This window comes from Enhydra lutris, unplaced genomic scaffold, assembly GCF_002288905.1.
Source record: "Enhydra lutris kenyoni isolate GAN:26980312 unplaced genomic scaffold, ASM228890v2 scaffoldscaffold39, whole genome shotgun sequence".
In the NCBI taxonomy this organism is placed as follows: Eukaryota; Metazoa; Chordata; class Mammalia; order Carnivora; family Mustelidae; genus Enhydra; species Enhydra lutris.
The window spans coordinates 3827687-3842335 of record NW_019154123.1 but is presented as its reverse complement, the minus strand read 5'-3'; the positions used below and the strand labels follow the sequence as shown (position 1 = coordinate 3842335).

Sequence of the window (14649 nt, the reverse complement as noted above, 5' to 3'; positions counted from 1 at the left end):
GGTGGCGATTTTGAACAGCATGCTCTCGCTGGGAGAGCAGAAGCGGGGGCCAGAATCCCCAGAGGAGAGGTGAGGGTGGCTTGGATTAGAGAGAGAAGGCGACAGGTCTCTCTATCTGTGCCTGCGATCCCACATGCTCAGATCCTCCCAGGGGGGACCCCAAAGGTAGTGGAACAATACTCACCTGTCCTTGCTGAAGGCAGGAGGGCTGAGGGTCCTCCCTCCGAGGAGTGTCAGGATTGCTGATCAGCAGAGCCCGGTGCCATCCAGCAGGGCCCTCCTTGCGTGAGTCAGCCTCGCCTGCGCTATTTTTGCCCAACTCATGGGGCCCGCGTGCTCCCCTGTCCAGATGCAGTACCCTGTTTCAAACAAAGGGCGTTTTAATACTGGTGAAGCGCTTGGCAGTTGCCACTGGGGTTTGACTTGAACGAACTGAAACTCCTTGGTTCCTCTCCAGAGGCGGGCCTGCCTGCGCGGTTGAGGAGGAAACCTGCTGCCCACTGGGTCCAGCCTGGGCAGGGGGAGAGCGCAGGCTCCCCTGGTAAAAGAAGACATTGACCATTCTCTCATCTCAGGCCATGGGCCTTCCCCTCTGGACAGCCCGTTAATACTTGGTTTGGGTTTTGAACTTTCTAGGGAGAGAGGCCACAGAACATAGTTTAAATGCTTCATTAGAATCCAGACATTTTCCCGCTTTTGAGGAGGGGCACCCTTCAGACTAGAATTGTTCAAAAGAGACATTTGTGCGCTCCAGTGCAGACTTGGATTTCTAAATGAGCTGTTGACAGCTTGCAAATGCCTAAATCTTGGTCTTCCGTTCCTTTCCAGCAAATCCTGGTTTCCTTCATTCTTGCAGGGACAGATCTAGTGCGCTCACTTCTAGGCAGTCTGCTACAGCTGCAAAGACTTATTTAGTACATATTTGATTACAAACTGGAAATGTGTCTGGAGATTTTGAGCCCATAAATACTGAGCTTCTGACTCTGCCCATCACGGGACCCGTCCCTACGCAGGCATCTCTCCTTATGCTCCTCCAGGTGGATTGAAGGGGCCCTGGGCTGGGGCTAGGAGTCCTGCATTCTGTCCCAGCACCAGCACTTGGGTGATCTGGGGCTTTACTCCTGGGGCTTTCAGGGGAACTAAGGCTTATGAGCAGGGGCCTCTCCGTTCCTTTGCTGCTCTGACATCGAGAATGGACTTCATAACCCCTCAGCTACCAAGATGACGTGCAACTGGTCATTCAGTTGGGGACCCAGAGGAAATGGGGGGACGGGCTCAGAGAGGTCCCTGGGCAAATACCTGAGAGGCAAAAACGGCCACCCATCCAGCGAAGAGGAATCTTTGTAACATTTTAGCAACAACTCACGTTCAGTTGCTTTCCCGTTCACTTGCCACTTGATCACATAATAGGAATGTTAAGTTTGAGGATGTGTCCTGATTTAGATCATGCCCCCTCACCTGAAGTGAGCTTTGCCCAATTTTCCGTTTCCAAGGCCGCGTGCTTCTGTGTACCAGGTAGGTCACCATGCATAACCATCCAGGTTGTGCACTGCACTAAGGCAGCGAGCCAAGGAGACAAATGAGGCTAATATCCAAATTAATGCTGGCTGGATGTCATTTCACCTTAGGCAGCGGGGGATGGAGAGTGGCAGGAAGAAGATGGAGGCTGCTGGGAGGCAGAGGTGAAGAGCATAGCAGAGGGGAGCACTTAAATGCTAGGGACCAATCACCTGAAGCAGATCATGTTACTTAGCAGTTATGTGACCTAGGACAAGCTATTTGCCTTTGTTTCCCTGTCTGTAAAATGGGATGACCAAAGTTACGAGTTGATAGGAGAATTAGGTAATATGTTAAAACACTTAGCACAGTCCCCGGCATGTAGGCACTGATGAATAAAACATTAGCTCTCATATGTTAGAGGACAGAACGCTCATCGTTCCCCCTTCTCCTCTCAGGAGATATTCTTCTAACCAAGAAGACATTGGGGTCAGGCCTTTTTTTTTTTTTTTTCCATCAGCAGATGTAGCAGATGTCCCATGGCCTCACTTTACAGGACATCTTTATACTCTCATCCAAGTCCACACTGGAGTCCAGCACGTAGGCGGAGGGCTGGCTCCTAGCCCCATGGGTTGGAGGTTCAGAGAACACCAGAGCAAGGACCCAAGAACAGGCGACCTTTCCAGTGCGCCAGCCCTGCCCCCTGGCTCATGTGGTCACTTAGCCAGTCCTATAGGATGGTCTTGGGCAGGGCCAGTGTCTTTGCCCCGAACGCCCAGCACGAAAAGATTTGACCTGGTTCTTGCAGTAGGAGTCCTGGTGGAAATATGGAGAGTGGGAAGGGGGCTCTTCTACAGGGACTTCCCTTGTAGCTCGGAGTCTTGTGGCTTCGTCAGAGGGCTACCCCCTCCGCACAGGGCCCTGTCACGGGAAGATCGCAGACCTTTCTGATCACATCTGTCCTCCTCTTTGTTGACACTGAGGTGACCACACCCAGTCATACAGAGCACAAGCATCTGGAAAAAACAGCGCTGTTAGCCTACCGGGTTATCCACTCTTGTCCAGACAGAATAAATTTGTCTGCTTCACACAGCTCTAAGGCTTTTTTAGAAGGAAAAGTCAAAAGTAGACACGTGGCTGCCAGAAAGGCCCCTCACGGTGATCGGTACAGAAATATGCTTCTGGGCGGATGAGTGCTCTGTGTCCATGGAGCTCCTTGCCGGCGGTGCGGGCTGAGAGGGCAGTGGGAACGCCAGCTGCAGTGACGACATAGCTACACGAGGGGGTTTTGGAGTTGGCCATGCTGAGTGAGGCCCAAAGGCCCACAGCGCCAAGCAGGTGACTTCCTGGTAGCGGGTGTGGCCACAGCAGAGTTTTCTATCGGGGCATGCTGGGTGGCACTGGAAGACTGGCATCACGGCCCGGGCTTCTTACCTACAGAAATCCCAACCAGATTTCTGGGCTTGGTAGAAATACCTCCTCTTCTCTGTGAATCTGCCCTTGATCTCCTTCTGGCTGCATCCGAGCTCTCCTCCTTGCAGTTCCACTCCTGCTCCTCATATTGGAGCTGCTGGGAGCTGTGTGATCAGAGGCATCATGGAGAGGGGCCCAACCTGGGTTGGCATCAAACCCAGCCACGTGGGAACTGCGTGACATGGGGCTTATGACTGAGCCACGCTGAGCTTCGGTCCCTCATCTGTAAAATAGGAATAATATTCACTTGCTAAAGTGTTTGAAAGCTTGAACATAGGGCATGTTTAACACTTGACATATACTCAGCATTTCATAAATGGTAGATAGTGCCTTTTTATTTCGTAGACTGTAAGCTCTTAAGAAAAAAAATCTTTTTATTCCCCAGCACCTGGCATAGTGCCTGGGACATAAGTAGGTACTCAGTGAATGTTTATTTGAGTCAAATGAATTACTTTTAGCACAAATATTTCTTAAAATTTCTTGTGTCCTGTTTATTATTCCCTAAATAAAGTTAGCCCATATTTTGGCTTCTATACTCTTTCAATGAAAGGGCTGCAGAAGACATTCCACATCCAGAAGGCGGGCAGTGTGCCTCACGTGATGTGAGAGCTCCTTGGAAATCTTCATCTTCCTTCCCAGCTAGATTGATGCCATAAGGACAGGCTGGCTTTGATGACCCATCGAATATGGTTTTTTTTTTTTTTCTTCTTCCTTCCAGATTCTTAGAATTTGCACCAGGTATACCCCAGAACAAGACACCATGACATTTTCAGATGGCCTTACCCTAAATCGAACTCAGATGCACAATGCTGGATTTGGTCCTCTGACTGACCTTGTGTTCACCTTTGCCAACCAGCTCCTGCCTTTGGAAATGGATGACACAGAAACAGGCCTTCTCAGTGCCATCTGCTTAATCTGTGGAGGTACCAACTACCTAGAAAACCCTCATGAGATTCCATGAAGAACAACTTGTAATTTATGGGAAATTCCTATCTCCATTTTGGAGTAATTTTGCATGGAGAAAGACGTGAATAAATAGCCAGGCATGCATGCTAGGGGTTTGTTGCGTTTTTCCATATTGCAAATTAAATAAAGATATTTGGGATCCTTTTGCTCTGAAATACCAAAATGATATTTCTCCAATTGCTACTGGTTTTTTCCAAGGCAGGATCAGACTATTGTAAAATAAATTGCCTAAGAACATTTTAATGATAATGCAAGGGACTTCCTTGTGCCGTTTGTGAATGTAGTGGCTTGGACTACAAGTCACTGGGTTGTCTCGCCCCCCCCACCCCACCCCTAACTCTTAAAGGACTGGCATAAAATATGGCTTTCTTCTTTGTACTGACCCCTACTGGCTCACAGGACATTGAATCCTAAGTGGTTAAAAAGTAATGGCTTTAATTACGGGGCCTATTTACCTTGCTTTTAAAACCATCCAGCTGCTCAAGGTTTGGTTGAATTCAGTTCAGTAGTGACATCTCCTGGTCACAAGAAGTAATTTTCTCCCTGGAACAAAGCTACTAGTAATGAAAATGTGCTTTTTAACAGCAAGAGGGACATTTTCAAGTATCACTGCTTAAAACATTTGCACGAATCTTCAAACTGGTATGTGACTGAATCATCAGATTAAGTCATAATGTACTAGGGCCAAGGAAACAAGAAAGGGAAATGGGCGGCAGCCCTCTCTCCTGGTGAGTGCGGAACTCTTTCTGTCCTGATACTAACTGTTTAAAACTTTCTTCCTGCTATCTAGACCGCCAGGACCTTGAGGAACCAACAAAAGTAGATAAGCTACAAGAACCACTGCTGGAAGCACTAAAAATTTATATCAGAAAGAGACGACCCAGCAAGCCTCACATGTTTCCAAAGATCTTAATGAAAATCACAGACCTCCGCAGCATCAGTGCTAAAGGTATGTCTTTAGAGTCTCCATTTTATTTATGAAGTGGTCCTGACCTTTTTTTTTTTTTTTAACTTGATGTTTTCATTCAGGATGTTTGACAATAGCTGCTTTTCTGTTTTTGTTCTGGAATTTATTTCTGATGGAAATCAAAAGGAATAGTATTCACCCTTAAAAACCTCTTCTTGGGGCACCTGGGTGGCTCAGTGGGTTAAAGCCTCTGCCTTCTGCTCAGGTCATGATCCCAGGGTCCTGGGATCGAGCCCCGCATCGGGCTCTCTGCTCGGCAGGGAGCCTGCTTCCTCCTCTCTCTCTGCCTGCCTCTCTGCCTACTTGTGATCTCTGTCAAATAAATAAATAAAATCTTAAAAAAAAAAAAACAAAAAAAAAACCTCTTCTCTTAGCCTATTCAATGATCTTAAGAGATTGAGTTTATAATTCAGGTGACTGGATAGAAAAATTGGTGTTTTGTTTTTTAAGATTGATTTATTAGAGGGTGGAGAGAGAACAGGCGCGCAGGCAGAGGAAGGGGCTGAGGGAGAGGAAGAGAGAGAATGCCAAGCAGACTCCCCGCTGAGCATAGAGTCCTACAAGGGGCTAGATTCAAGGACTCTGAGATCACGACCTGAGCCGAAACTGAGTTGGACACTTAACCAGCCGAGCCACCCACATGCCCCTAGAAAAACTATTTTCAAGAGAAGGTATTGACAGCCTTTTCAGTTTTCTAATTTAATGCATTTCATTCCTTTCCACACATGCTCTGGTTGACATAAACTTGACTGCAGTTTTTCCTGACCATCCAAACCTCAGGAAAATGAGTAATACTTAGGGCAACTGTTACTGGTGAAGTTTCTCTCTCAAATCAATGTTGCCATCACTCTCTTGTGTATAGGCAGATTGACTTCTGCACGCTTCTCAGCAAAGGAATTGTTGCCTTTCTGAGAGGTATAAATATTTCTTGCTTAGTGATTTTCAGTTTGTGTGGCAACTTGAGCAATTACAGAAGTGCCTAGAGCCAGAGGACAGTTGAGTGCTAGAGTGGAGTTTTTCTTTTTTTCAGAGAGAAAACTCCGTAGCTATCCCTGATACCAAGTGTGCTCTGTCCCTGAAGACTTGGCTGAGCCAAGGAACAAATGCTCTATTTCAGAAAGTGCCTTAAAAACACGGTAAACTTGTTTGACAAGGAGTCTCAATTCCTAAGCATCTCCTAAGAGGTTTTCTCAGTGAGCCATTCTGAGTTCATCCCTAGCATGGGATTAAGACTATTTGCAAATAGCAGATACCAGTGCTTGGCCATTATAATTGTGAGGTCTTTGACTTTAAAATCCATGAGGCTGTTTAACTTAATACTGTCATTCTCTATATCTAGCTAGATCAGTGCTAATAGAATTTATTGTGATTATGGAAATATTGTATAATCTGCAATGTCCAATACAAGTAGCCACTAGCCACACGTGGCTCTCGAGCACTTAAAAAGTGGCTAATACAATTGAGGCAGTTTTTCCTAATTGTATTTATTTTAACAAATTTAAATTTAAAACGCCACATGTGGCTGGTGCCTACTGTGCTAGACAGTGCAGTGCTACATCTACTTGATAATCACACATTTATTACTTAAGTCACTTCCTTCATTCATGGGTAACTGGTATCCTTGACAACTTTTTTTTTTTTTAAGATTTTATTTATTTATTTGACAGGCAGAGATCACAAGTAGGCAGAGAGGCAGGCAGAGAGAGAGGGAGGAGGAAGCAGGCTCCCTGCCGAGCAGAGAGCCCAATGTGGGGCTCAATCCCAGGACTCTGGGATCATGACCTGAGCCGAAGGCAGACGCTTTAACCCGCTGAGCCACCCAGGCGCCCCGACAACTGTCTTATTTTAAGATATGCTCTTTCTGGTCATTTATCAGGAGCTTCTCTTTGTATGTTAAATAAATATATCCTGCTAACCTTTCCTGAAACTGATTCAGGCATGGAATCATCAAGTTTAAGCAAGTCGTCATATCTGTGTTGTTTTCCCAGAGATGAAGTAAAAAATATTTAAATGTTGTAAAATCAGGACTGCCTCTCCGAGATCTGCCAGGGTTCTCGTTCTTGCCGTGTCTGCTCGAACTGGCACGGTCTGACCCGGAAATGTGGTCTCAATATGTGCCACCTGTGTTTCCGTCAGTACATGAACAATATAGGCTTCATTAAGTTGGATGAAGTGAACTTCCTTGAATGGGTCACCCAAGATACTTACCTTAACTGCAGATATCCAAGATACCTACCTTAATGCCAACACATTGTACATAAAAATACTCAAATTATGAGGGCTTTAAAGGGAAAAAAAAAATCAGGGCAGCGTCTGGGAAGCATTGGTAGCATAGTCTTCACCGTTTCTAAAGTCGATGAAAGTTGATCCCAAGTTACTCAGCTTAACTCCCTATCTCTACTGGATTTTATTATTTCTCTTTAAAAGGTGCAGAACGTGTAATTACCTTGAAAATGGAAATTCCTGGATCAATGCCACCTCTCATTCAGGAAATGCTGGAGAATTCTGAAGGACATGAACCCTTGACCCCAAGTTCAAGTGGGAACCCAGTGGAGCACAGTCCCAGCACCTCACCCAGCTCAGTGGAAAACAGCGGTGTCAGTCAGTCACCACTGGTGCAATAAGACACTTTGCAGCTACTTCAAACATTCCCCAGTACCTTCAGTTCCAGGATTTAAAATGCAAGGAAAAAAAACATTTTTACTGCTGCTTAGTTTTTGGACTGAAAATATATTAAAACTCAAGAAGGACCAAGAAGTTTTCATATGTATCAATATATACTCTTCACTGTCTAACTTACCTAGAAATACAAACTTTTTCAATTCTAAAAATCAGCCATTTCATGCAACCAGAAACTAGTTAAAAGCTTCTATTTTCCTCTTTGAATACTCAAGATTGCATGGCAAAGACCCAGTCAAAATGATTTACCCCGGTTAAGTTTCTGAAGACTTTGTACATACAGAGAAGTATGGCTCTGTTCTTTCTATACTGTATGTTTGGTGCTTTCCTATTGCCTTGCATACTCGGAATAACCAAGACACCAAGGTTGTGAAACAGACTACCATACGTGTCCAACTAAGAAAGGCTCAAAAAAAATAACTGTCTTGCTTTCACAGAGCAACCAGGACATCAAGGTAAGGAAAGGGGACTGTTGTACAGTATGACAAGATAAAGCTAGAGATAATTCTAATTTAGTTAGTATGGAAGCTTGTCCTTGCTCTTTTTGACGCTCTCAAACTGCGTCCTCTATTTCATGTTGCCCAGTAAAAAGATACAAATTCACTGCACTAGCAGAAGAGAATTCTGTATCAGTGTAACTGCCAGTTCAGTTAATCAGATGTCATTTGTTCGATTGTTAATGTCACTTTAACAGTGGTTTATTACTTAATGACATAACTACACAATTTTTTTTAAAAAAGATACATTTTTACAGTAATGGTAGCCTCCAAGGCAGAAACACTTTTCAGTGTTAATAAGTTTTTTGTTTACCTATTCACAAGCCATTAGGGAAATTTCATGGGATAATTAGCAGACTGGTCTACCACCCATACCATGTAACTCCAGTGTCCTTTCAGATGCCTGCCTGCTACGGAGGGGTTTTTCTAGCCTCCTTGATGCCCAGAGGCTAATATGAACTCCCAAAGGCATGGACAGAGAATCTGCATCCTTTGACCTTGTTCGATCACTATGAAGCAGAGTGAAAGCTGTGGTAGAGTGGTTAACAGATACAAGTGTCAGCTTCTTAGTTCTCATTTAAGCACTAGTGGAATTTTTTTTTTTGATATATTAGCAAGTCTGTGATGTACTTTCACTGGCTCTGTTTGTACATTGAGATTGTTTAACAATGCTTTCTATGTTCATATACTGTTTACCTTTTTCCATGGAGTCTCCTGGCAAAGAATAAAATATATTTATTTTAAAAGTGTATGGGAGCTTTTACTACACTTTCATCTTTAGTAAAGACACAGAGTACACAGTTCCATTTTTAATGTTTAAATTTCATTTCAAAAAGCAGGTCTGTAGTCTGCAACCATGACAATTAAAATCTGTGCTAATGCACGGCAGTCTATAACAAGTCTACAAGCCAATCAGACAGTACATGACATTTCAATGAGTAAAAAAGAGCATAAAACTGTATGTGTAAGAACAAAATGTTAAAAGGCCTACCACAATAATAAAAAACCATCAATTACATCATCACATTAAAATAAGCCAGATGTACAAAAGTCTGAGACAGAAAAGACAAAAGGACAAACACAATTTATCTGTTGAAAAATGTTTCTGTGCTCTTTGGGCACTTAATTAAACATTGCAAAATCAACATCTTCTTCTTCATCAGACTCTGCAAAATATTTTACTTCTTTCCTAGCCCTACCAGTCCGTGGCAGAGAAGGTGGTTCAGAAGTGAAGTCTGATGGGAAGATGTCCACATCTGAATCCTGATCAAAAGAGGTTTTCTTCAGTTTCTAGACAGTTTAAAAAAAAAAAAAAAAGTGTTAAAATGAATTATTATTCCTTACACTTCACTTACATTGGAAAAATATTGCAAATAATGAGGTTACTAAAATCAGAGTTGTAATGCTGACCGAAGTGTACAACCAGTTATCCTTTTTCCCCTTTATAAAAATAAATCTAATAATCAGCCACCTTGGTGGTCTCCTACTTTTTCTGAACATCTGTATTGCCAAGCATATGCAGTGTCGAGATAATAAAAATTATTTGTAAGTACCTATCAATTCATGAAAGGAAAATAAGACTTATGTGCAATACAGAGTACACCCTGTATAAAAATCAGGGAGTCATCATCAAGATGGACAAGAGGCATGGATGATGACTGCGTGGAGAAAATTCAAGGTGGAGAGCAGCGTAAAGCTAAAATCTCTCTGTCTGTATTTTTAAGTTCTGAGAGGAAGAGAGAGAAAAGGTGGATATTTGAGGTTTTTCTGTTACCCTAAAAAGACTGAAAATTAGCCATAGTCAAATGAATTCAAGTTAGAGAAAAATCAAACTAGGCCAAGTAAATCCTAGTCAAAAAGAAATTGCCTTTATTTGGACTGAAAAATAGTATTTCAGACAGGTAGCATATAACTTCTACAGCTCACTGGATGAAACAGATTCTTAAGTAAGTAGGCTAATTTATGCCATACTTTTATCCAAGAAATAGTCCAGATTATATGGATTTTATACTTGGATAATTCTTTAACCATATACAAAACCTATGTATCAGACAGGCTAGGTTTAAAGCTGTTAAAAGACATTTACAGTAATAAGCCAACTAAGCCAGCTATAGATCACCATAAAACAATGCATTAAAAGGTCCTCCTAATTACCTTGCTTGTTGTTTTGGATGTTTTCCTGCCAGGGTTATAATCACCTTCATTTTCAGAGCCAGATGCTTTCCTTTTCTTTGCCCCTCGGCCTTTACCTTAAAATAACATAAAGTTTTGTTCTGTTTTGTTTTTTTTCCTCCCAAGGTTAAGTGCAATATAACAAATACATGCCACAACATTACACTTCACTTCTTTGGCGTACCCCAATCAGTACTGCAATCCTGTTCTCTAAATATAAACGAGGTAAAAATGTTTTGGCAGCATCATTTCAGTTCTGGGATGATATGACTAAAGAGTATTTCACAAATACATTTAAAACTAGTGGGAAGGTCCTGGTGACAAATTTTAATGACCAAGTCTCTGATACACAAGAGAAAATACTGGCATTTTAAAGATGTAGTCCTTGTGCCTGAAAAGAAAATGTCTTCAAAGAGTGCTTTTTAGCTTGTGATTTAAAAAAAATAATTAAAAAAAAGTTAGTTTCTAATTTGTCATAGACTAGTACCTTTAAAATTATAAACTGAACTACTAAAAAGTAATACATTAGTACAAATTTTATGTTTGAATGTGTACTCAAAATTTTACTTACCACACATTACTAACAACTATTCTAAGATGTACAGTCTTAGAATAAATCCCCAGTATTAATCATGTAATAATTGGTCAAATCCATGTTCCTTCTCAGACTCCGAAGTACCACACACAGCTTATTACTGTTATTTTTATTTTATTTTTTTTGCCATCTACCTAACCTCTTATTCTCATTGGAAGAAGGGGGAAAGGTAACATGCAAATGGTAACAAAATAGTCTCCATCCTACAATGATGCTAGATACCACTGAAAAAGAAAATGGAACTAAAGTGCAATTCTAAATTTTAAAAAAATTCCTTAAGAGCTATGACTAACCAGATTGTACTAGTAAAGATAGCCTAAACGACCTTGGGATGTTTATCAAATGAATCGATGAAATGGCACTTGTGAATCTCTCAAAGTTTCCAACCATGCACACCATACATAATGACCACCTCAGTCACTGTTTCTTTTTTCCCCTATTCTCCCTTCTTTCCATGTAGGTCTGTTTATCTCCTTATCCCAACCACCACTTTAATATCTGGTAATATCTGTCGATTGGATAGAAGGTTGAGCAGCAACCCTTAAAAAAAAAATTATGTCTTAAACATATATATATATATATATATATATATATATATATATATTTTTTTTTTTTTAAGATTTTATTTATTTGACAGAGAGAGATCACAAGTGGACAGAGAGGCAAGCAGAGAGAGAGAGGGGAGGAAACAGGCTCCCTGTGGAGCAGAGAGCCTGATGTGGGACTCGATCCCAGGACCCTGAGATCATGACCTGAGCTGAAAGCAGCGGCTTAACCCACTGAGCCACCCAGGTGCCCCTTAAACATATATTTTAAAAAGCACCTTTGAAGACTTTCTAGATTCTGGAGAAAAAGAGGGGGTACCAGGGAAAACTGATACTGGTGACCTTACAGGTCCCTGAGTATAGGAATTCCATTTCCTAGATGAGCAAAGAGCTCATCTCCAAGTCCTAGCTCTAATGAGAGTCACTCTCTAGTTGGATGGAAGCCCTCATCTGACTTTAATGACACAGTCAGCCTGGGGTGGGGGTTCTTTGAACCATTCTTAGCTGTGCAAGTTGTTTATTTAACCTCTTTGACTCTCAATTCCCTGATTTATAAAATAAAGTACTAGACTTCCTCTGGACTTTAATTCAGCACTGATTCTTAGACACGTTGCTTATTGAGGAGGAAAGCAATTTAAAACAAAATGGGGGGGTGCCTGGGTGGCTCAGTGGGTTAAAGCCTCTGCCTTCGGCTCAGGTCATGACCCCAGGGTCCTGGGATAGAGCCCCGCATCGGTCTCTGCTCAGCAGGGAGCCTGCCTCCTCCTCTCTCTGTGCCTGCCTCTCTGCCTACTTGTGATTTCTGTCAAATAAATAAATCTTAAAAAAAAAAAAATAGGTACACAGTCCCTCTAAATTCAATGAGTAGAAGAGACTCTTTTCCACGTGGCATAAATCAGGATAACATAATCCTTACCTTTTAGGGGTGTAGTCTTCTTTGGAATGCCAAATTCTGAATCTGAATCAGAGTTGATAGGCTCTACTTTCTTCTGTTTAGGGGCTCTCTTGGGCTTAGCAGTTGTATCTGAAGATGGTTTTCCTAGTAAGCAAATTTCCATTTCATAAATCAATGTAATATATTTACCAACAAACCACATTCAGTGAATCCTGTAACAATGGAATTTCTTACTGCTATGAAATTGAGTCGCCTTAAATAACAAAATGGTTTCTTTCACTTGGTGCCAGTGTAAAGGCAAATAATTTCTCATAGATGACAAAATGTTTTATTTAATTATGAAAAATTTGTCTTTTGATATTTCAAGTGGGATTATTTTAAGCAAACGCCATTATAGTGAACCAAGCAGTAACTTTTTAAAAGCAGTAGTAAAACTATAGGATAGTCATGACAAAAAAGTAACATATTCGACATTAATTACAACTCAAGTATAATCATATTAAGTCCTAACTTCTAAAATGTTTTAGAGGAAAACACACACACACATTTTTATAGGGCCCTTAAATACCATGAACAGAAGCTGATTCACTTCCACCCAAAAGCTGAAATCCAGACATGGCACTTTTATATGGAAAAAATATGAAGATTCCAGGTAAGTACAAAATAAACCCAAAGGGCTTCGTTTTTATGAATTTTGTTTTTAAAATAGACCTTCTTTTCAGATTTACAGTCTATGAGAAAACTGTGATAAATCAGTATTTACTTGTGCGATTAGTAAAACCTACTTTGGGGGAAGAAAAAAAGGATTATATTAACCAGACTTTTCTATTTAAAACAAACAAACAGGCTAATTATATGGAAATGTATTCCCAAGCCCAATCTGAGATGCTAGGGTCAAGGCCCCTCATTCGAACAGCAAGTGGTAGTGGTAGCCACAGATTTTGTGGCTTCCCCCTAAGTCCTTATGACTAAATGTACCACCAGAGCCACATGGCAGGCAGTTCCTAGCACAAGTATAGGCTTGATATAGCTGTGTGTTCCAGAAACCACCTTTTTCCTTCATTAGAGTTTGCAGGCTTGCAGTGTTAGGCAGCACTTAAAACTCTACCATGCAAATTCAAGTCAGATATCTGAGTACTATGAGCTTTTTGCTATAATCCACTGGAGCTACAGAATTTAACTTGTACAGTAATATATGTAATTTGGAGTTAATATAGATGACCTCCCAGAGGGATGGAATGCATCCTCTTCTTGAAGTGGTATTTTGTGGGAACTGTAGTTTTAGAAGAGGCTAGAGGAAAACTGAGGGCTTCAACTATTTCACACAGGGATCACCCACGCAACTGACGTAAGGCTAGTTCAACTACTGGTGAAATAAGCAAATAGGACAGGTGGTGTACGCTAGCCTTTTAGTTAATACTCCTCTCTAACTCATTAGGTTAAAGAGAAGTAGAGGAGCTTGATGAAGGAAACAGGTTGATATGTTCAAAGAAGTAATAGAGCTCCCAGGTTTTCAGGGTGGTTACAAAATGCTCACATGAAGACAATTTTAAAAAAAAGATGCATGAAGGGAAAGTAGGGCCTGTCTCAGTTTGAGTTCCCCAGAAGCAAAGCAGAGACTCAAGTACAAGTACTTATTTGGGAAGTGAAAAAAAAGTTAAAAAATGAGATGTGAAGACAGAAACCTGTCATCCCTCTGAGGGCTTATCTCTGAGCTTCTCTGTTACCATAAGCAATCCCTGAGTCACTGTAAAACACATATCCCAGAGTTAGACTACCCGAGAGGCAAAAGCACTAATGTATTTGCAAACCAGCTTTTCTCACTCACTGGTAAAGGGTGGCCGGGGTGGAAAATATGAACATTCCAACATAGTAACAGAAAGTCCTAATGCAAAGAAATATAGATCCTGGTGTACTGAAGTGCTATGGGCAGAGTACCTGATGTGTTGGCCAGAGAAGCTCCTGTAGCTCATTAGTTAATTTCTTACCATGGTCCTAGTGCAATCAAAATTAAGTCGCGATTTTTGTTGTTCTGATATATCTAATACATGTCTGTGTCTACAATGGTACTATGTGTTTTACATTTTTAAGGTACTGAAAAGTTAGTCCATACTGTATGTTTATTTACTTGCTGTGTAAGGAACACTTACCTTTTTAAACACAAAGCACTAATGCTAACCTCCTTCAAAAATACCAGGAGTATGTACCTTGGTACTAATAACAGATTCATTAATTAAGTCAAATCAACTTGTATTTATGGACAACCTAAGGTTGTGGATAAGAATGAAGCTACAGGACACAAAAAGAACCTCAACTGAACTGACCAATCATCCCAAATGAGGTATTAAGATATGACCTACATA

The 14649-nt window shown here is 41.4% G+C and overlaps 2 protein-coding genes across 5 annotated transcripts in view; one reads left to right on the top strand and one right to left on the bottom strand.

The window, feature by feature from the left end:
• Positions 1 to 8798, top strand: part of LOC111155167 (retinoic acid receptor beta) — a 396013-nt gene extending 387215 nt beyond the window's left edge. For 2 of the 3 annotated variants that reach the window (XM_022515245.1, XM_022515246.1), the window contains exons 6-8: positions 3689 to 3893; positions 4727 to 4885; positions 7331 to 8312. In XM_022515245.1, the coding sequence (XP_022370953.1) occupies positions 3689 to 3893; positions 4727 to 4885; positions 7331 to 7527 (561 nt within the window). In that variant the 3' untranslated portion in view covers positions 7528 to 8312. Of the gene's footprint in view, positions 1 to 3688; positions 3894 to 4726; positions 4886 to 7330 lie in introns of all 3 variants that reach the window. The other variant, XM_022515247.1, reaches the window with a different exon arrangement.
• Positions 8799 to 8856: 58 nt separating this feature from the next.
• The window catches only part of LOC111155166 (DNA topoisomerase II beta), a 60695-nt gene continuing 54902 nt past the window's right edge, over positions 8857 to 14649 (bottom strand). For both annotated transcript variants that reach the window (XM_022515243.1, XM_022515244.1), the window contains exons 34-36: positions 12308 to 12430; positions 10234 to 10328; positions 8857 to 9369 (exon numbers count right to left, since the gene is read on the bottom strand). In XM_022515243.1, the coding sequence (XP_022370951.1) occupies positions 9202 to 9369; positions 10234 to 10328; positions 12308 to 12430 (386 nt within the window). In that variant the 3' untranslated portion in view covers positions 8857 to 9201. The remainder of the gene's footprint in view (positions 9370 to 10233; positions 10329 to 12307; positions 12431 to 14649) is intronic.